We start from the raw sequence: 23,247 nt of genomic DNA on the forward strand, positions 1-23,247 counted from the left end.
GTGACAAGATTAATTATAAATCGGGTCAGAGATTTAATTGGGCATTAATAGGAAAGTGTTACTAGGGTAATGTGAAGAAAAGCAGACATCAAAAAAGGAGAAAACGAGAAATGTAGTAAAAAATATTGTAACGGTAGAAATCACAATCCACCCAAACAATTAGGCTCAGGCTTAAGCAACACAGCTTTCTTCAAAACCAGTCTGAATCTCATGTGCTTTTTCTTTATTTCACACCTTTATTTTATTCTTTATTTCAGTCTAAAGAGTTTAGACAGTGAAAAAATATTCAATCATATATTCATATCTCAGAGTGCATTTAGCAATTACTTGTCTGTACATTTCTACGGTTTAATAGGGAAAAGTCGAAGTATAACAACAATACATCACTCCCCAGTATTTGGATCCAAGTATAAAGCAGAAAAGGTAAATAGGAGAGACGTATTTCATCAAAGACACCTTAAACAGAAGTATCGTCTTAAGGTAAACCAGATTCACTGAAATGTCTTTAAAAAAATGGAGAGAAGAAAAATTGAATTGCAAAGAATGAAACTGTACAAAAGAAAATTAAGAGTGATTCCAATGAACCAAGACAAAGTTTTATGGAAGTTTTGTCTGTAAAGTGAATGTTCTTGTATATAGAGTGGGAAAAAAAAACATCCAAGACCGTATACAGCTGAGAGAACAAAATAAGAAATAAAGGATTTTCTGGGAGAATGCAGAAGCTTGAAACTATTAGCTTGCCCATTTAACTGTTTGGTTGTTGGCATTGATTTAGGATATCATTCAGCGTCCTGACAGTGGATTCATAGATGGTCCTAAGATTTAGAGAGAGAGAGCAAAACAACATTAACAGTTGTACAGCTATTATTGTATATAGGACTCAGACAGCATGCTTTCACAATATGACATAAATCTTTTACCTCTGTATATTATCAGAGTTTTCAGCAGTGATGTTGTAATAGTTCTGTATTTGTCTGCGTACAGACAACGCAATTTCCTTCAACTCCACAATAATTGCATCAGCTGTAATTAACAGAGCAGAAGGGTAAAAACAATCATGTATTCAGAGGATTTAATAAAAGAAACAAATGAAACTCAGACTCATTTTTCACTTCATAACACTAAAGTTAATTCAAATCCAACTCCACTGGACTTGTTACATGCTTTAGGCTCTGCAAAATGAAATCTTTGAAAATGTGCTCAGTAGAATAATCTTTTCTGAATTTCTCAAATTCTTATGATCAAGCATTCAGGTGATGGAACCAAATAAAGGCCCATTCACACCAATGGTGACAACTATAACGATAACTGAAGTTTTAATAATCGTTATAATTTAGTGAGAATAGGGAAGGACACAACACAATTACAATGATAACACAGAGGAACAATATGATTGGAATCATTTTCTATTTTGTCCAGTTGATGAATGATAGTCGGACCTTGAGCATTTTAAGTGGCAGATGACATATTTACAGTGTGCATATATAGAAAACAATGTTACGCTCTGTTGGTGCAGATGCTAATATAGTTATTGTTATCTTTATTGGTGTGAACAGGCCTTAACAACAACTAAAAATTAGTAACAAAAACTCACATTGTTTGATGATGGTCAGAATGTGTGTGACTGCAGCCCACTGTGTGATACTATCGATGGCCTCTGACTCTATGGAGGAGCTCATTTCAGATAGAAAAAACCTATAACATACCAGAAAATGATTAGAATTGTTCAATTCAAGTATAAACATAGGCTTTTAGTTCTAGCTGGTGTTTAATGTTACCTGGTAACAGCAGGTGAACTGAGCATTACTTTGAGTATGGTGTTCGAGAGAGGTGGAAGGTCATTAACCGTCTCTGGAGTCAACACCTCTTCCACATGAGAGATCTGCATGAAGAAACATCAAATTGTTGCTTTACACATTTATTCTTCCTTGTCTCAGTGTCTCAGTTTGTTTCTTTTATCCATTAACGTATTTCTAAACATGGCTTTAGCTAGCTTTCCTAGCTTTTTGTTTTATTCGGTCTCAAAAACAAAACATTTCTGAGTAAAAAGAAATGCTTTGAGCTCAACAAACCTTTCAATTAAAAAGACAAAGAAGAAATACCACACAAACATCAAACAACACAATAAACTAAATAATTAGCGGATTTACCTTCTGCAAGGTGCGGCTGATATCAATAATAACTGCTGCACAGAGTGATGAGAAGACTCCTGTGATGAACTCTGACCTCTCAGATGCAAACTTAGTCACCAGCAAGAAGTCATAGAGAGCTTCTTCAGAAGAGCAACACAACTAAAGATACATAAAGAAAGGCTTTTTAAAACAAAGTGTCAGAATAAAATGTTGTCAGGCAGAAATGTTAGTCAAATTTTAACAAGACTAAATTGAGTTTAAATATGTACATTTGCACACACACACTCAGAAACATCCGAAATTGGAAAGTGTATTTGAGGAAGGCCCTAACACCTCACCTCCTGCCCCTCTTCCTTGTCTTTGCGCAGTCGATGCGCTATGATCTCCACAACTTTCTGGAAGATGTTGGTCAAAATGCGGATAGTGAGGGATTGTTGATCTTCCTGTTCTTCCTCAGGCTTATGGGAAAGGCAGCCCTGTGCCACCTCAGTAAGCAGAGCGAGCATATGAGGGATGCACAGGTATCCTTTCTCTAAATGAACACACATACACAACAATTGTTTTAAAAGCATTATGCTGTACAGTGTTGCAGCCAAGACGTCAAAACCTGGAAGACTAACCCCTTTGAGATTTTCCTATGGGTTTATATAATGGGGTTTTTCAATTTATGAATAAAACAAGGTCTGTGGTAAATTGACAATAATCTGACATTTTGCTCTACAACATAAATAACACACAGACATACTAAAAGCGCAAATTTTAAAGCAGTTATGTTAATTTTTTAAATCGTCTGTTTATAATAGGCAACTACACAGGAATATTTTGGGTGGGAGTGTGTGCAATATATGCTGCACAGCAAAACGTACAAAAATCGTCCAGTTATGTTCACCACAGACCTTATTTTACTAATGAATTAAAAAACCCATAAGAAAAATCTCAAGGGAACTTATGGTGAATGAGTCTTCTGCAGCACTATCTTGTAAACTTTTGTGGGAAGGTGGTCAAACATATTATATCTTGACTAAACCCATAAATCTGCCACTTTATAATACAATCACTAGGCCCTACTTCAGCATAAAGACTTAATATTCACCTGTCTGCAGGACAGAGGCAACATGCTGCAGTAAGTGGTCTCTGAAATCACTGTCTCCTACAGAAACCCGCAGTACATCCTTGCACACTGTCAAACAACTCTGACAATGATACAGAAAAGGGAAACTAATTATACATATAAATGCAAAATCGTGTGTCTGCACAGTTCATTGTGAAGCAATGGATTCGTTTTAGGATTAGGCTTTTTCTCATTTTCAACAAGGAAAACACTATTTTTAATATAATGTGGTCACACTTTATATTAAGTGGCCTTAACTTCTATGTACTTACATCAAAAAATAAGTACAATGTACTTATTGTGTTCATACTGTATTGCAAAACATTTTTGCTGCTATTGTAGTGGGATACGGGTAAAGTTAGTGAATTAAGGTGTAAGGGATGGGTCAACAGTGTAATTATAAATGTAATTACAGATGTAACTACATATAGGTATTTAAAAAAAATACAATGTAAAAACATGCATGTACACAATAAGTGCATTGTATCAAATGATTCATTTAAAAATGTAAGTACATAGTAGTTAAGGCCACCTAATATAAAGGGTGACCAAAATTTGTAATGTACATTAAAAGTTTGTTGGTAAGATTTTTTCTAAAATGTTTTTGAAGTGTATTATGCTCCCCAATGCTGCATTTATTTGATCAAAAAAAAAAAAAAAAGGTAATATTGTTAAATATTATCACAATTTAATTTGACAAAATTACCAAAAGAAAAAAAGAAAAGAAAAATACTTTCACACTGATCATGCCACTCACTTCTACTGTCTTCCTGCTTAAGGACAATTGTTGCTCACTGCTGGAGTTGGCCAGGAAAGGAAGGACTCTTTTCTCTACCCAGGACACAGAATGCTCCAGGGATTTGAGGAACTCCCGCTCCTCTGGGTACTGTAGGATCAGAAAGAGGTGCTGATTATGACTTTTTTGTATAATCTAAAAGTGAGCTTATAAACCATTCAAGCAACCACCGCTTGATCTGCATTTAACAAAATACAAGTCATGTCCAATGAAAACCATTTGCACAGTTCAGCATAGGACAGCCGGAAGCAGTGGTGTAATGTAACGAAGTAATTTTTGGGAGGATCTGTACTTTACTTGAGTTTTTATATTTCAGCCAACTTTCACTTTTACTCCACTACATTTCCTAATTAAAATGTATACTTTTACTCTGATACATTTCCCCGAAACATATTTGTTAATTACTACAAAATAAAGTCAGAAGAACACAGACTGCAAGAAAGCAGGTTTGACGAATCAGTGGTATAGCGCTTGCAAGTTAGACTCCTAAAAAACACCTTTGCTTGTGTGCAAACAAGTGCTCACACAACCGCGGTCAATTTCATTTTCCAGTCAAAGTCGAGGCTGGGGTGTGCAATATACAGTATATCATCGGCGATAATATGGTAAGTGTTGTTGTAATGATGTGTGATCTGACATTATCAAGTAGGCTAGTATAGGCTATATTACCAAATCACAGAGAGTGCACGCATGATTTATTGGTCTTAAAATTCAAAATTCAAGGCATTCTAAATTGTAGATGGCAAAAATGCTTCTGTATGCTTTTTATATTTATATAATTTAATATAGTTAACAATCTATATCACATAGAGTGCCGTTTTTTCCAAAAATATCAGCATGATAACAAATGTAATAATCATTTTATACAAGTTTAATAAAGTTAGCATTAAGCAACTTACATTTTAGACACAATATTGCCTGTTTTTGCTCAATTTTGCCAATGAAAATAGTTCCAAACCAAGATCGATTCAAAATGGAAGAAAGAGTTAAAACAAAAACACAAACTTGCTACTCAATATGACATTTTTTTAATGTTTTTTTGCTCCTTTTACATTTACTTGTACTTTTACTTTCAATACTTAAGTATGGAAAGTATTTTTTAATATTAAACCTACTTAAGTACAATAAATATCACATTCTTTAAGACTTTTACTCAAGTAATATTCTAAATTGTGACTTCAACTTCTACCAAAGTCATTTTCTGGTAAGATATCTGTACTTTTACTTGAGTATGGCTTTTAGGTACTTTATACATCACAGGCCAGAAGACATCAATACTCTGTTATAAGCTTGAGATTGTGAGACCTACTTTAACTGTTGAAATGAATTGTGTCATGACACCTCACCTCAGTGCTTGAGAATGTACAGCTAAAGTACAGACAGATAACTTATTTCCTTTAAACCTCTCTTCACATCTTAACATCGCTTGTGGGAGTGTGTTCAGTGGATGTTGGCTTTGTTTGGAGTGTGAAGGACTCAAAGAGTGAATGCAGAGGAGTAACTGCAGTACACTCACTTTGTGTTGAAGATGGATACAGAGTCGGCCATGGAAGATAAAAGCTCTCAGTGCTGTCTCAATGACTGCCACACTGACCTCTGCTCCACTCAGAGAGGAGAACAGCAGCGACTGCACACATATACAAAAGAGAAATGACAATAGCTCCAAAATGATGGTACATTTTGGAATCAGTTCAGAACTAAGCATAAAAAGAACTTAAAACTTTTCAACCAGAAAACATACCATTTTAGATCATAGAGGCAGAAAAAATGCTATATAATATGCAGATCTCCGTAAACACATCACAGAGTTTTGACTAATATAAATGCCAAAAACAATGTAATTTAGCTGAACAGCTCAGTGCAGCAGTATCTTTAAAGCAAGACTGGTGAAAACCTGCAATTACTAGGGATGTAACGATTCACCCAACTCACGATTCGATTCAATTCACGAGATTTAAGACAAATTATAAATTAAATGTGTCCTTTTATTATTGCTTTTAGTCCTTTTAAAAGCTGCACGTTTCTTTGTGAAATTGAAATATAACACCATAATAATATACTAATACAGCACTTGCATATCATTACTCTTTTATTGGTTTTGATTGCTTCTATTGTCCTCATTTGTAAGTCACTTTGGATAAAAGGGTCTGCTAAATAACAAAATGTAAATATAATGTAAATGTAAATAACAAAACTAAATTGAAATTTTAAAACAAGCCCCAAATCAACTAAATAAGTAACATAAATAAAAGAAATCTCTTCATAAGAGATTAGGCTTTGTCTGTGCTCTTTCCATTTAAAATTAGAGGCAACCACTGCATTTTAATCATGATCCAAACAAAGATGCTGCATAAATGCAGCATGAGCAGTTTTTAATCTAAATTAGACTGTATAATTTCGAAATTTGAAGCAAAAACAGAATGGTCTGACTTCAGTTTTGTGAAACTATACATAGAAACAGCAGGCATTATACAGAGGCAAGATGAAAAGAAAAAAAATACCATCTAAACTTTTCTAAAGACAGTAAGTTCCCCTCAGACATACATTCATATAAACTCTAAACCCTAACTGACTCGCTGTTTGTTTAGCATCTCAACCGATTTGAATCGATTTTCAACAGGCTCACGGTTAATCGTTACATCCCTAGCAATTACCATATTGACTTTGTAATGACAGTAATATCACGTAAAGAGTATGTTTGCACCAGTTCTCTGTAATAGTAATCATCAAACCTCTGTACCTTCCATTTGTCTAGGGCCTTATGGAGTGGTCTGATCTGATCCAGTGGCAGCGTGAACAGACAGTCTCGGGTTTTAGGGTGCAGGAGCACATAATCCAGATAGTCTAGGCCCAGATCTGGTTTCGACTCCTCCAGCCCATCAAAATGCACTTTACCAGATGTATCTTCATCACCTTGCTGACAAAAGAGTGATCATAGAGGATATGAAAACACCTTAACCGTATAACCCCCACATGGACACTTTACATGAGATTTACCACTCTCACAGGTATGGCCTCCACAAGCCAGCTCTCTATCAGCTCCACAATATGGCTGATCTGCCCCCAGCTACAGAGACACTCCACCGACTGACTGTATGCAGTCACAGCGGTGCCCGCTTTCAAACTCCTCAAGTGAGACATCACTTTACTCCTGCAGAGAGGAACACACAGTCATGCAGTACACCCAGACAGCCCTACAGATCTCTCTAAAGCCTTCAAAACACACTCAATCCCACCAGCATTGAAGGACGCCTTTGGATCAAATAGGAATCAGAATTGGCATTTTACTTTTGAGCCAACCTGCTGTTCTGGGGAGATGGCTGAGACACCATGCCGACTTTGTTAGACACTCAGCAGGAAAGATGATTTTGAAATGCTTTTTTTTCTTCATTGAACTGTCCTTTGCAGGAATAGCTCCCCAAAAAAATGACAATTCAGATTCGTCTCATGTCAAGGGGGTGTTTTCATTTTTAGCTGGACTACAGCTTTAAAATGGGGCACTTTATGTTGTGAGCTGCACTGAGGGGTAGTTGAGGGGGAGAGTCCTACTAACCTCAGAGCTGGAACGGAAGAGGCAGGAATTAGAGAGGCTAGAAGAATGAGAGGGGCTTTACACCGTTCCTCCTGCGCACACACATATGCACAAAACTGCGTCATGTTGCAACCATATTGCATCAGCTTTAAGGGTGTGATTAGTGTTCAGCTTTGCTTTTTAAATCGTCCTTTGGTTCTCTGTGTGAATGTGCCTCTTACCTGAAAGATTTTAAGATACTGGGGCAGAACTGATGCAAACTTTGATGTGGTGTACTTGAAGGCCTCTTGGTTAGCAATGAGAGATTTCTGAACACTTTTCCACAGAATTACAAGGATCTCCAGCAGGCTGGCCATGGAGGCTGTGTCCTGCACTGAGAGAACATCCTCCAACATCTAGTGACAATAACAAAGATAAACATTATTATTTTTTATCATATTTTCCTTTTTTAACTCCATGCCAGCTTGTATAGCTATGTTCATAGGGAGAGCTGGGTTTAGTTATTCAAAATTAAAACTAAATGAGATGTTTAAGATTAATTTTTTCTAACAAACTTAAATCAATAATAACGATAATAATAAATCCAAATTTAATTTTATCATTTATATCTGTCTGACGTTCCCAATCATTGCTCGACAGTTTGTAGGATATTGTGGAAAACATTTAATCTGAATGCTGACAAGCTTTTCTCTTTGTTTAAAAATATATTTCTTATATGTGGTAAAAAGGAAGTGAGATTCACTTTACAAAGAATATCTGACTGTCCATACACAACCATTCGAAAGATTTGTATTTATATTTTTTGTATTTAGTTGTTGTTTTTTTTGTTCAGCAAGGATGCATGTAATTAATCAAAAGTAACCGTAAAGACTTTTACATTGCTACAAAAGATTTCGGTTTCAAATAAATGCTCTTCTTTTAAACTATATATTTGTCAAAGAAACCTAAAAAAGTATTATGGTTTTCACAAAAAAAAAAAAAAAAAAACTAAGCATCACAACTGTTCACAACTTTAATGAGAAGAAATGTTTCTTAAGCACCAAATCAACATATCAGAATGATCATATGACACTGAAGACCAGAGTAATGACTGCTGAAAATTCAGTTTTGCCATCACAAAAATAAAATTACATTTTAAAATATATTAAAATAGAAAAATATTTAAACCGAATAATATTTCACAATATTACTGCTTTTACTGTATTTTTGATTAAATAAATTCAGCCTTGGTTAGCATAAGAGACTTCTTTTAAAAACATATACTTACTGATCCCAAACTTTTAAACAGTTGTGTATATCAAGTCTCACCGTGCTGTTTTCTTTATTGCTAGATGCAAATTCATCATCTCCTGCATTTTGAATGCACACATTCAGGCACTTTCTGATCACCAGCATCAGCTTGACTACAAAGAGAAAGCACTGTGTGTTTACATTGACATTTCTGAGAATAACACATACTGTACTTCCAAATGTCAAAACTAAACCCTCGTAACTCACCACACAAAATAAAACAGAATTCATATTTAAGAAAGCTTACTGGGGTATCCAAAGCAATCTAACCTATATTTGCAGGAGCTGTGTACAGATAAGCGTGCTGGTAAAACTTTCGAGCCGCCGCAGGGTTTGTCTGAATCAGGGTGACGCATCGCTCGCACCAGGCAGTCTCCGACTGGTTGACTGGAAAGAATGAGTTGAACAGGAGATTGACGATTCGCTTGGAAACAGGAGGAGAGTCCATTTCCAATCGAGCCAGCAGGTGCTCCAGGGAACAAACTTTCCAAAACTGTAGCATGACAAAGTGGGAAAAATAGGCAAAAAATTTGTACACTAATACTTTGTATTAACATTGTTTAAATTTTGTAATAACATTTTAACTCAAAGGACAGCAAATTTGGTGATAGAACAAATAAAGTGTCAAATAATGTCAATCTGCTATTTTACATTTACATTGAGTTATTTAGCAGACGCTTTTATCCAAACCGACTTACAAATGAGGACAAATGGAAGCAATCAAAATCAACAAAAGAGCATTTATGCATGATATGCAAGTACTATGACAAGTCTCAGTTATAGCTTGGAAGGGCTCAGAATGTGATTTAAACGTTTATTTTTCTTCATAATCATATATCTTTCTTACCTTGGCTGCCCGTGCTGCCTTGATCTTGAGGAGCATGCCCACAAAGGCCACACGCACCTTTTCAGAGCTGTCATGGAGGCTACTCTTCAGAGCAGGCAACAGTTTTTCCATGAGTGGATGACTTAAACTGTTATCCAGAATTATAGACATGCACTGCAGAGCAAACAAACTGGCTTTAACAAGACTGATGATGATGAAAAAATAAATAGCAAAAAAGCACAAATTTCAAATGAACTGTAAACATAAAACTCTGAACTTTTTAATTAATGATTGGGTACATTCCATTCCCTCTAAAAATCCTTTTACAGTTTGAAGCTCTTAAATGACTAAATCAAGCTGAAATCACTCAGCAGAAGACAGTGTCCTTAGTCGAGCTTTAAATCGCAATCGCACACTGCAAAACTGGAAAGATGTTAAGCAATTGCTACCCATCTCTCTCGGATCACTTGCACCTTTCTCAAGTGACTGATAGACGGTCAGGCTTTTACCATGAAGACGGAGCAGCGGACATCTGGAGAGCTTGTGTCATTAGCCAGCTGCAGGATGAGCTTCTCCAGAAGGTCGGTGATGACTGTGGAAGGGATGACCTCCCAGCAACGAGCCAGGACAGAACATACACCTAGCACTGCAGAAGAGCGCACGAGGGGCTGTGGGTCATCAAGGAGAGCCTATAAAAGACAGAAAGGGTCAATTTGATAGCCATTAAAGCTACTGTCTTTTGTTGACTGCTACTGAGTGGAACAGTCAGTTTCCACAAAGTAAAAATCCCAATCATTTTCTCCTTAGGGGAACTAACTTATAAAGCAATGAAGACCGACCTAACTGTGAGCTAGAGTCCTGCACTCCCACGGGACCCAACGCAACAGGGTGCGGCTCAGGACAACTCTTGATGGGCGAGTGCACGTGCGGGCGGGAAGAGACTTGTGTGTGTGCGGGATGTGGGAGAATAAAATTATTCACAGGACTCCCGCAAAATAGAAATTATCTAAACATAAAATGTCTAAAACATAAATTGTTATTTATGTTATTGTTATTTACAAAAGCAAAAAGAACAACTAAGATTAACATTAAAATGATTAACGTGCGCAAGTTAGGCAGAGTTTCTATTTATAACACGCGTTTAAAGGGTTGCACAATGTAGCCAATCACAGACTCAGCTGTTGATTTCTGGAACGCAATGGCCAATCAGAGGTGATTAAGTTAGAATCAACTCATTTTAATACATGAAGTGTAGACAGTGTGAAAGATTCATTGTGTTATAACAGAGCTTTATGAGATTGTGATGAACTGAGATGTCAGCTTTTAGTGATAATAAAGGAAGCGCTGCTCACATTTTGCCATGCCTAACCATGCACGCAGCAGCCCATGCTTGCTTTTCTGTTAAAAATAACAGTGGTTTTTGAATGTTGATGCTTAGCCTAAATAACAAATATTTTATCGGGAGCGTTTATGCTGGGATGTTGTGGAGCTTAGAAGATGTTACAGAACCATTTCATGTAAATTTCTTCGATGTACTGAAAAAAATCTATATAGATTACTTTTGTGCAGACTTCTGCGGGCGGGAGCGGGACAAAATATGAATGTCGCAGGCGGGAGCGGAACCAGATAAGATATATATCTGCGGGAGCGGGACTGAAAAATCCATCCCGCGCAGGTCTCAACTGTGAGCTACGAGGTTGTTAATTAACGGTAAATATTTTTGCAAATGCAAACAGCCTGCATTATTTCAACTTATTTTTAAATTTTGAATTCCTGGTGAAAAACTGCATTACTCATAATGATTCTGCAAAGAAATAGTTTTTTAATTCAAATTTGTACTGTTGTGAATCACCTCGTAGCTGGTTGGTTTGGTTCGGTTCAGGGCTTAATATTCTTAAACAAAGACATTAAGAAATACTTCTGGAACCAAGGCCACTGAAAAAAAATGGGTGTACACTGGTACACTCTATTTGCAAACACAGAACAATCTTTACTAAAATTCCTCTGATTTGTGATTTAAGTATTGTGTAATTATTACAAAATATCGATAATGCATGACAATGCAATATGGAATCGGCTGTTGACATACAAACAGTAAATCGAGTTGTTTCTGAACAGCCTGGTCCACCATCTCACTGCTCATGCTGGGGTCATGGATGGGAAAAGCCTCAGTGAAGAGCAGTGTAGCATTGGCACGAACCTCAGCATTGGTGGCCTGTTAAGAACGATTAAAAACATGTCTAAATGAACATGTCTAGGTGATATACTTCACTGAAGCATTAACTTTAGGTTTGTACAACATGTTTAAAATATAAGCACAATAAAACAACACACAGTCAACTGATTTATGATCTACCTTTAAAGCTTTCCACAGAATTGGTTTGTAGAGTCTGTGCAGCATCTCATCGATACCTTCTCGAAACTTCTGCTTGTGGAAATAATTAAGGATCTATATGCAGAAACAGGTACAATTTTTCACTCACAGTGAAGAGTTAAGTTTCAAAATTTATATCCCCAATTTATCTATTCCATTTGTCAAATCTTCCCTGTAAGTAGCAAGTCTTCTTATTTCTCTTATTTATTATTAATATTTCACACTTCTACTGTTTTAATCATATTTTTCAATTAAATGTAACCTTGGTGAGCATAAAAGGCTTCTTTTAAAAACATTAAAACATCTTACCAGCCCAAAACGTTTGAGTGGTAGTGCAAGTTAACAAGTTCATATTTAATTATCCACTTCATTGCAATAAAGATGAAATACAATCTCTGACCTGTCTGACTTTGCTGTGTACAGGTGAATTTCTGTGCAGCAACAGAGCATGCTGCATTAAGTCCTGGATGCAGGTGGACTCAATCTCTTCCAGGAAAGAGCCTGATGCCTTCCTCCATGCTCTGAAGTAAATCTCAGCCACATGAACCGACAGAGTTCTGTAGGTACAGCAGGAGAAAAAAAAAAAAAAAAAAAAAAAGAGCTAAAATCAAAAGAAATAGCAGATCAAACAGAACAAATGCACAGTGTACTTTGATAGTACAGAGACCATTCTAACACTGCCTGTCTGATTAATATGTTAAGGTTACTACAGAACGGTCTTGCTTGGCTTGTTTTAATAAGTACAAGTTTTGTGATTCTGTGTATAACCTGATAATTCTGCTCCTCAAGTAGGGTCATGCAATTTTTCCCCCAAATATGAGAAGTACCATTTCATTTCATATTTTTCAAGGTGCACAGAGTAATTTACCTGCTAAAATCATTAAAAAGAGACATCTAGGCAACAATTTTTTGCTACGCATTTAAAGCACATGCACATTGTAAAATAAACTTCCATTGTTGTGGCCGCTACACTTAGCATCTATGTATTCAGTGTAGCAGGTTTTCAGATTCATATTACTACAAGTGGTGTGTTTCACCCTCATATTGTCCCTTAACATAAACAAAGTTACCAAGTGCACCTTTCAGTATTATAAAACAATAGGTCATGAGTGTTTGAAATACTTTGGGAAAAACTGCAGCTGATTCTTAATAGTTTCATGAATCATCCGAATGAAGTTGTCATTCCAAGAAAAAAGGAAGGCAAGGAACCGCTTCCCCTGAAAAATGAGCAATAAACAGAGTTATATAAAAATGATCAATGACAGTAGAAAATAATATGTCTCAAATGTATGAGCCCACAGACACATATACACAAACCTCTTCTTGTTTAATATGAGAGGGCCTGAAGAAACACTGGAGGAGAGGATCAATGACCTGCTGCCCTCTCTCAGATGCAAAGTCCACACTGAGAAGCACTTCTCGTTGAGTACAGAGCCTTCTGAGCTCACTGACCTGGGATCATACCCAAAAAGCATAAACATTTCTCTTCCACAATATACAATATTAAATGATCTGCCAGTTTATATATTATAATGATAAAAAGTGGTTCTAGTACCGGTTTCTCAAGTGTAACAGTGTTCTCCAAACAGACAAGGAAAGCAGTCCAACCAAGCTCCTCCTTCCCTGTTAGATCCTGTCTCCACCAGCATTCAAACAGCCAATGAATAGCCTGCTGGAGGGGTGTGTGTGACAGTGGCAAAGCACTCTCTATACCTGGAGTAAAAGACAACAATGGAGGAAATATATTTGAATTATGAAGCTTTTTGAAGTGAAATGTGAAATGACAAAGATGGTATCAAGTAAGATCACAGCTGCAACCATTTGGATTTAACCTATTACATTTAAATAAATAAATATTATTTTATTCATCAAGGATACATTATATTGATCAAAGTGACAGAAAAGACATGTATGTTGCAATACAAATACTTCTATTTGAAATAAAGGTCCCACTTTATATTAGGTGGCCTTACATTTAAATTAATCATTTGATACAATGCACTTATTGTGTACATACAAGTTTTTAGATTGTACTTATATTTTTTAAAATACCTATATGTAGTTACATCTGTAACTACATTTATAATTACGCTGTTGACCCATCCCTTACACCTTAACCCACCCTTAAACTTACCCACACCACCAAACCTGTCCCTAACCTTACCCATATCCCACCTCAATAGCAGCAATAGTGTTTTGCAGTACAATATGAACACAAGTACATTGCACTTATTTTTTGATGCAAGTACATAGTAGTTAAGGCCACCTAATATAAAGTGTGACCGAAATAAATGCTGTTATTTGGCTTTCTATTCATCAAAGAATCAAAGTTTCACGTTTCCACAAAAATATTAAGCAGCACGACTGTTTTCAACATTGATAATAATAATTACAAATATTTCTTGAGCAGCTATTCAGCAGATTGATTTTCGAAGAATCGTGTGATACTGTAGACTGGAGTAATGGTTTTGCAATCACAGGAAAAAATAATTTTTAAAATATAAAATAAAAACAAAAGTTATTTTAAATTGTAAATACTATTTCAAATTATTACATTTTTACTGTATTTTCTAATCAAATAAATGTAGCCTTGATGAGCATAAGAGACTTTTCAAAAACATTTTAAAAAATCTTAAAAACTACTTTATGGTAGTATAAGTGGACATTTATTATAAATCTTACCTATCTATAAATATATACAGGGCCTAAATATCGTTTTGGAAATTGGTGGGGAATTCCCCGTTTAGGTGACCGCTTTTGGAGAGTTAAAAATAGCTGTTTCTAGGGCTGCAACAACGAATCGATTAAATCGATAAAAATCGATTACTAAAAGAGTTGGCAACGAATTTCATAATCGATTCGTTGTGTCGCGCGACGCGGAGACGTTTGATTATTTATAAAAAAAAAAAAAAGCGGAGCGGAGTGAACACACTCGGTCTCTCTCGCGCACTGATGCTAGCAGAGTTCGGCGCCTCATAGACAGGGTGGAGCAAAAATAAAAAAAAACGAGCGGAGGTAGAGGAAAGATACATGGCGGAGGCAGAGAAATCCGTGTGACCCAAGTCATCCAAGGTGTGGGAGCATTTCACACTAAATAAACAGAAAAAGTGTGTTAACTGCAAAATATGCAAAAGCGACATGGCATGGCACGGGAGCAGGGGCGGCGTTTCCGTATGACAGAGTATGGCAGTTGCCATACCCTAGCCCAGTCAGGTGCTGTGAAAAATTATCCAAACTTGAGTTATTATTATTTTAAATCAGAGGGTTTTAAAAAATAGTTAACCAATGATAAGCATTAAAAAGAGCTTGTCAGTAAAACTTCGCAACGCCATTGGATCATCAAGATCTCAGCGAAACCTCGTAACTTCACCCCGCCCATTCAGATGGACGCCACAAGACAGCCTGGAGGAGACAGATCTCCGCTGCAACGCAATTACATTGCAAGACTAAAGACACGTTTTATTCACTCGCCTTTTTTGGACCATTCATTTTTCAATCTGTTGTCATGTATAGCTACACTGCAATAAAAGCTTTTCTTACTTAGTAATTTTGTCTCGTTTCCAGTCCAAATATCTAAAAAAAAATGGCATGAGAAAATTAAGTGATGCTTAAAACTACTGTTTGAGATTATATCTCATTAAGATTATTTTTCTTACCCCATTGGCAGATAATTTTGCTTGTTTTAAGCAAACAATCACTTAATTTTGAGGTGTTTTTTTCAGAAAATAAGACAATTTCTTATGCTATTTCATGCGTCTAGTAAATGTATCTTGATTTAAGAATTTTTAGATATTTGGACTGAAAACAGGACAAAACTACCAAGTCAGAAAAGCATTTTTTTGCAGTGTATATTCTGTGCTTTGTCCCATATAGGTTATTATTGACAAATATATTTGTGTGTTGTATTTTAATTTACTTTTAATTTAATTTTAAAGTTCTTTTATAGCACTTGGTCATCTTAAGCTGTGTTCAAATGTGGTGTATAAATGAACCTTGCACTTACTACAATGATGGTAATAATTTAATGAATAAGCTTCAAGTGAACTTGAGAGAGAGAGAGAGAGAGAGAGAGAGAGAGAGAGAGAGTAAGTGTGTCAGTGTGAGAGTTTGTGAGTGTGTGCGTCTGCAAAAGTGTGTGCGTCTGCGAGTGTGTGCGTCTGCAGTGTAGTGTAGAGAACAAGTTCTGACATTCAAACAAATCCTGTTAAATTTTCTGATTTGTATTGTTCTTTATTTTTTATAAATTATTTATTGTTCTGGCAGCTCAGGTGGCACTTTATTTAAAAAAAAAAGTGTATATATTTGGCAGATGTAAAATATACATGTGTATGTTTTTTGTGTTAGTCCATTTTTATTTTAATTTATTATTATTATAACAGCTCAGGGATGTTCAAGGAGCAACATGTTTGTGCACTTTCTAAAGATTTTTGTTCTGTTTTTGAATAAAGGGTTGGAAATGAATGCTTTTCTTGGTGGTTTTTTTTTAATCCGATTCATCGATTAATCGGAAAAAATTAATCGACAGATTAATCGATTATTAAAATAATCGTTAGTTGCAGCCCTAGCTGTTTCCCCGGTAATGGCTGTACACAAAGCAGCACTGCACTCTGCATTAAATGAAATCGACCAATCGGACCAATCACCGCAGATTACCGTCACGCAAAGGAGGGGTTTGGAAAAATTAATCATTGAGCGAATTGTTTAGGAGTCGTTGAGCAAATAAGGTATAAATAAATGCATATTATAACAAAATGAAAGTATTTTTTGACCTTGCATGCACGTCAACCTGTTGTTGGGGTCTCCCAAAACCAAAATATGAACCTTTCATAACCCATAATAGGAGCACTTTAAATATAGATGAATCCTTAAAGCTATAAAAGTAGTTTTTTTTTTTCTTTGTCATTTGATTAATAGACATCACAGCAGCTGGTTATTTTCGCTGTTATTTCTTTAAGAGCTGCCGCTGCTGAACGTGACGTGGATCTGACACGCATCATATTTTCTCTCAACTCTTTTTACCATTTCTGACACATTTCAGGTCATAAAGACTCTACTAATGAGCTGACGAGTTGAATCGAGTGTGTTAGGTGAGGGCGACAGTGCTGGGCTGCTCCTGGACAGTTTTGAAAACCATTTCATAGACATGTTGTTAAATGTTACTCATATAAAATATATTACATGCACACAGTTTTAAGGCAGCTTTAATCGCCTTTTTGGTAACTTCATGACTTAACTGACCATGACATTGCATGCACGTAGTTTATTTTGCGCTTTGATATGATATGATACAGGCTACAGCACAAGCCGGCACCTTTGTGAATGCAACTGAGCACTTGCTGTGAACGCAGCACCGTTTCCGCACTCGTTTGACTCGCACCTGCCGCTGAAGTGAAGTGGTGCGGAGCGCACGTCTGAAATGTCTCCCGTTTGATGTGGTCGTAAAGACATTCTGTGACTGAATAAATGCACTTCTTGTCAAGAGAAAAAGTGACAGAAACAGAAGTTGTGAGTGGGGTGGCCAACCCTAGCTCCGCCCCTGCATTAATTGCGTTAAATATTTGTAACGTGTTAAACTGAAAAATCACCTGCGTTAACGCACTAATATATATATATATATATATATATATCTCTGTCAATCGATTAAAATATTTAAATAGCGATTAATTGCATCATTGTCATGAGTTAACTGGTGATTAATCGCAACTTAATCGCACATTTTTATTCGTTCTAAATGTACCTTATATTAATGCATGGACAAATATGGATGTGTTATGCAAATGTATGTTTATTATTATTTAAACCATAGTCAACATAGAGCATGAAGGTCATAGATGTTTTTCAAAGAACTTGTTCATGTCTATTAGACAAATGAAAAAAGAAATACCAGGTTCCCATTACTTCCCTTTCTTTGTACTGAGCAATTTACTTACACCTGTTTACATTTTTGCACAACAGGGCAGCTCTTCTTCTGAACAAGCAAAATGTACATTTATTATTATATTTGTTTGTCTCTCTGTGCCCACATACTGTATTTTGATGCAGTTAAATTCTCAATAAAACTGTTTTCATTGATATATTTTAATGTTTCTGATGTCAGACAACGGAATGAATATGAAATAGTGATTGAAACATAAGATAAAGACAATAGCTATACTGTGATTTCGGCTATACTTGCATGTAAAATTAGAGAAGCAACATAATATCTGCGTTTAACTGAAAACGCTGCATCTCTCCACCGCTCGCTGAACAGAGCAGACGCACAGAGAGAGAGAGAGCGAGAGAGCGAGGTGTACCTGCGAGTCTCAGAAACTATATAAGGTTTGGCCGCTTTTTTGAAGGGAAAAAAAAAGTCGCTAAAGGGGTCTGCGGTGTCACTAAGTTGGCAACACTGTGCATCTCCATTTCTCCAACTACGGGCTAGGCCACGGGTCAAACAGAAAATACGCGCTGCGTTAATAAAATTAGTGCCGTTAAAATGAATTTGCGTTAACATGTTATTAATATATATATGGAGAAGGAGGAGAATTTTAGTAGCTAAAGACTCTCCAAGGACTACAGCTGGAGAACAGCAGAAAATAGTTGAGTCTCGGGGTCATAAAACCTTAAAAAAAATAAATAAATAAGTCAAACAGCACCTACATGACCACATGTTGTTCGGGAGGGTTTCAAGAAAAATTTTCCTAACTCATCCAAAAACAAACTCCAGTAGAGGTCGACCGATAGTGGATTTTACAGATACCGATAGCTAGGTTGGACCACACTGGCCGATATCGATTAATCAACCGATAGTTTTTAAAATGGATACTGAACAAAAACTAAAATAGAACTTTATTTTTTTTAAAAGCAGTAACAGTACTGAACCATACTTTGTAAATAAATAAAAATGTTGTATTAATATTAATTATTATATTGATCATTAGTTATTTCATAGTTTACTAATGTTAAAAGAAGAAACTTTAAAATTTAAAAGTGAAGCCTATTAGTGATAGTAAATGTTGAAACGAAATAAACACACTCTAACAAGGAACAATACTTCTACAGCTTTCATTAATGTTACAAATGGACTCTTGTTAAGTATTACCAAATTCAACAGTCATGCTTAAAGATAGCCATCTTGAAATACCTACACAAGGCCATATTAAAATTACATGCACAAAATTACAGTTATTGATATTGTATGTATACTCTCACATTTTATTTGCTGCTATTTTAGGACACTGCATGATTATCTAACCAAAATCTAAAAAAAAAATAAAAAATATGCAAGTGACACTGCAAAAGCGCAGCGCTGCATCTAGGACAAGTCCCAGGTGTCACACACAACAGACGCTTCACGTTCAATTCAAGCAGCGGTCTAAAACTGTTTATTTAAATCACCAAATGGACATAAGTTTGCTTAAAGAATGAACTATGTGGCATAAATGTGTTCAGTGTTTAAAAAAACAGAGCAAACGGAAAGAGAATGTGCGATCTGTATTACAGCTCTCTATATAAAGCATACAGACTTTATTAGAGCCACAGAAAGACAAACGTTTTGCTGAAAAATGCACAATATATAATTTATAGCCTAGGGTGAAGTCATTATGTACATTCACAATGATTTGGGACAAATATAATGTTATTTAATGGAAAGCTATGTGAATGGCGCTCTGTTACGTGGCAGAATTTTCTGTCGGCTGCATTTAAATGCATGTTTGAAGTTTCCCGCTCTGTGCAACGTGCAGTGTCACATGCCAAAACAAACAACATGTGCTGTCAGTGATTTCCGCCTCTAGAGGCCGCTCTCGTACTGTATAATGACAGCAGACCATTCTCAGGTACTCCAGCAACAGACGCAACATGGAAAACTATCTGCATGGATTTTTGCCGATAACCGATAGTTCCTTAAATCAACTATCGGTGCTGATTAATCGGCAAAACCGATGAATCGGTCGTCCTCTAAACTGCAGCATATTCAGTTATCAGACATGACTGGAACTTCAAATGGGACTGGATTCTATGGTCGGATAAAACTAAAAAAAAAATTTGCTTTTTAGCAGCAAACACTCAAGATGGGTTTGGTGAACACAGGGATAAAAAGTACCCCATGTGTACAATGAAATATACTGCTGTATTTTTGATGTTGTGGGCCTATATTTCTGCTGGAAATATATCTTGTTTACATGGCATCATGGATTCTATCAAATACCAACAGATAAAAAAAATAAATAAGTCACTGACTCTGTTAGAAATCTTATAATGGGCCATGTTTGGATCTTCAAACCGTGCAATAATCCAAACACAAACCTCAAAAACAACACAAAAATTGGTCACTGAGCACAAAACCAAGCTTCTGCTGGCCGTTCCAGTCCTCTGACCTGAACCCTATAGAAAATGAGTGGGAATGAAGAGGAGAAGGCACAGTCATGGAGCTGTGAATCTAAAGGGTCTGGAGTGATTCTGGATGAAGGAATGGTCTCTGATTTCTTGTCAGGTGTTTTCTAACCTCATCAGGCATTATAGGAGAAATTTTAGAGCTGTTAAACTGGCAAATGGAGGTTTCAAAAAGTATTGAATAAAAGGGTGCCGTTAATTGTGGCCAATATGTATTAGAGTAAAGCATTTATTTCATAATGATTTCCCCCCCCCATTTTATATTCTTATTCTCCAATGAAAGGTTAGATTTTTGTGAATTTTTAAAACAACAGATCAAAAGGATTAACCATGCAGATTAATTTTCACGGCCTTCTTTGATCATATTTACCAAGGGTACCAACATTCTAAATCACAACATTTTAATAAAACAAAGAAAACATTCAAAAGGTCAATACTTTCACAACATTTTCTAATGACTAGATATTTAAAGATTTACAAGTACTTACAGTTTAGCGTCTGAGCACATTCGAGAAGAGAAGTATAGTTGTCATTTTCCTGCAAAATCTCTAAAGAGACTGTAGAAACAATCGTAATGCCCTCTATTACTGCCATTGTCTGTATCTGAAAAGGAAACAAGAACAAACTACCTGTCATTTTGACACATTCCCTAAAAAAGCTCTTGAGTTTCTGTCTCTTTCGAAACACTCTTACCTGTTCCTCAGAAATCTCCACCTCCATGTCACCCGCGTCCTCCTCGGCTCCAGTGATCCAGCGCTCTGGAGGGTGAGCAGTGAGGCTGTGCTGCAGCAACTTCAGCTGTCTTTCCCACAGCTCCTGCCTCTGACTCCTCTGCAGCTCTGGCAAAACCTCCGCCAGGTCAAACGGATTCGCTCCATCCTTCTGTAACACAAACAGCAATGAACAGGATGACCTTCTGAATAGTATAGACTGATGTTTTAGCTCGGTCTGTATCCTTGATTTCACTGGTAGTTCCAAAGATTGACTGGCGTAGACTTTGCTTCTTTATTCCGAATGTACTCGATATATCTAAGAAACAACAGCATTGTAAAGTCAAAATACAAGGTCTTGTTTGTCGTTTGCTCTTTTTAGTTGTTTGAACAGTTAAAACATGTATCCAGAGTAATTTACATGAAGTAGATTACAATATGTACAATGCCTTGTGAATAAGAAGTACACTTTAACATCCTTTGGAAAAGATTAATTATTACAGAAATAAATAATATACTTAAAAATAATTTACTTAACCTTAAAATGAATGAAATGTTTCTAGACACTTGACTGCATGTTATTTTCAATTAAATGTTATTTCATAATTATTTCTATTGTCTCTATTATATTATTATTTCTACTGTGCAACATGTTTAAAGTGTACTGCCAAATGTACTGACAAACATTTATGGTAAACTAAATTTTAATGTAGCTTCTATTGAAAAGTTGTCATGTAGTTAAATATATTTGTAATTACAAGTTTGCTATTTAGTACATTTAAAACATTTTCTTATGCAATATTGAATAACTCACTACAAATAAAATTAAAGTTTTAGTATTAGACAACTCTTCAAAAAAAGTGCTCATTTAAACCATATCAAAAAAATTGTGCACTTAAGTGTGTTAAGTAACAGTCATGAAAGTATAATCTCTTAAGCAATCTTAAATGGTCTTTATTTGCAAGTACAGTTTCTTATGTCACATTATTTCAAAGGTTTGAATCACGCTACACTGCACATTCAATACTATTTTTGTCATTAGGATGTATTGAGTGACACTGACAGAGACAGTTGTAAACATGACTCACATGTAATTTGATGAAGTTCAGAAAATCCTGGACGTGCTCATCATGCACAGATTCCAGAAACTGCTTTCGTTTCGACATTTCGCTTAGAGTCCTACCAGACAGAAGAGAAAGAGAAACACAATTACTGCCACAGCCGTTGAGAGAGACGGCTCTGATGACTACGTACACTTATGTTTTATTTTATATTATTGTCCGTTCATAGCAGGGGCGTAGCACTAAATGTTGTGCCCCGGTCACACAACCAAAGAGGTGGGCCCCTCAAAACACAGCACCTCATCAATAATATTATTAATAATAATCAGTATATCATTATGGGCCCCCTCCTCGCCAAGGGCCCCTGTTACTCAGTTCCACTAACCCCCTGTCCGACGCCCCTGGTTCACAGGTTGAGGTTATGTAACGTTATGCAACAGCGCAAAAATTAAAAACATTAGTTTCGACAAGGAAGGCTTTTTTTTCGCATACGCAGAACAAAGCATTATTTCCTACACTATATCAGCTCATATAACAGCACATTACAAATATACATTTTCCATCAGAGCAAACCTGTCCGGTTGTTTACATACAGAAGATCCTCAGAGGTACTCGCTCCTCCGTCCGTTTCAATGTTTCCCCGCTCAAAATTAAATAAGCGTCATGACGTCAGACGTAGCGTTTGATGGTGCGACAGCGCCACCTGCTGTACGGGAGATGGACGGCGCTTGAGTTTAAATGCAATGGAGTTCATCGATATCTCTATTAAAAATCTTTTCTAAATTCGGTATAACGTTATTTATATGATTCTTAACACGCATCAAGTGCTACCTACTCAGCTTGTTCATTTACTACTCCAAAATCTACAACTAACCGCTAATGTCCAGCAGATGGAGCCAAAAGCACGTTGTACGATCAATCGGCCAAGACATTTCCAACACTGCTAAACAGTGAAAGGCATGCGAGGTTAAAAAACAAAACAAAAAAAAGTCTCATTATGACAGATGATACATTATATTGTAATTACATGCGTACTACTTTT

General features: G+C 36.2%; 1 protein-coding gene across 3 annotated transcripts; it reads right to left on the reverse strand.

Moving 5' to 3' along the window:
- Nucleotides 1–202: 202 nt before the first annotated feature.
- On the reverse strand, nt 203–22,891 carry ncapg2 (non-SMC condensin II complex, subunit G2). 3 transcript variants are annotated; one of them, XM_058781754.1, is made up of 27 exons: nt 22,779–22,891; nt 22,233–22,323; nt 21,128–21,316; nt 20,923–21,037; nt 13,617–13,774; nt 13,379–13,513; nt 13,184–13,278; nt 12,462–12,618; nt 12,044–12,136; nt 11,777–11,902; nt 10,197–10,376; nt 9,709–9,861; nt 9,132–9,354; nt 8,880–8,974; nt 7,793–7,966; nt 7,593–7,663; nt 7,046–7,190; nt 6,780–6,956; nt 5,556–5,666; nt 4,001–4,129; nt 3,226–3,325; nt 2,471–2,664; nt 2,151–2,291; nt 1,779–1,882; nt 1,595–1,695; nt 921–1,023; nt 203–815 (listed from the first exon to the last, which is right to left on the reverse strand). In XM_058781754.1, exons 2-27 carry the CDS (start codon nt 22,308–22,310, stop codon nt 746–748), a joined length of 3,417 nt encoding a protein of 1,138 aa, XP_058637737.1. In that variant the 5' UTR covers nt 22,311–22,323; nt 22,779–22,891; the 3' UTR covers nt 203–745. The 3 variants fall into 3 exon arrangements, with proteins under 3 accessions (XP_058637737.1, XP_058637735.1, XP_058637736.1); XM_058781752.1 differs by having other exon boundaries at nt 7,037–7,190; XM_058781753.1 differs by having other exon boundaries at nt 7,037–7,190; nt 22,799–22,860.
- Nucleotides 22,892–23,247: the final 356 nt, after the last annotated feature.

This window comes from Onychostoma macrolepis, chromosome 07 (genome assembly GCF_012432095.1).
Source record: "Onychostoma macrolepis isolate SWU-2019 chromosome 07, ASM1243209v1, whole genome shotgun sequence".
Lineage (NCBI taxonomy): Eukaryota > Metazoa > Chordata > Actinopteri > Cypriniformes > Cyprinidae > Onychostoma > Onychostoma macrolepis.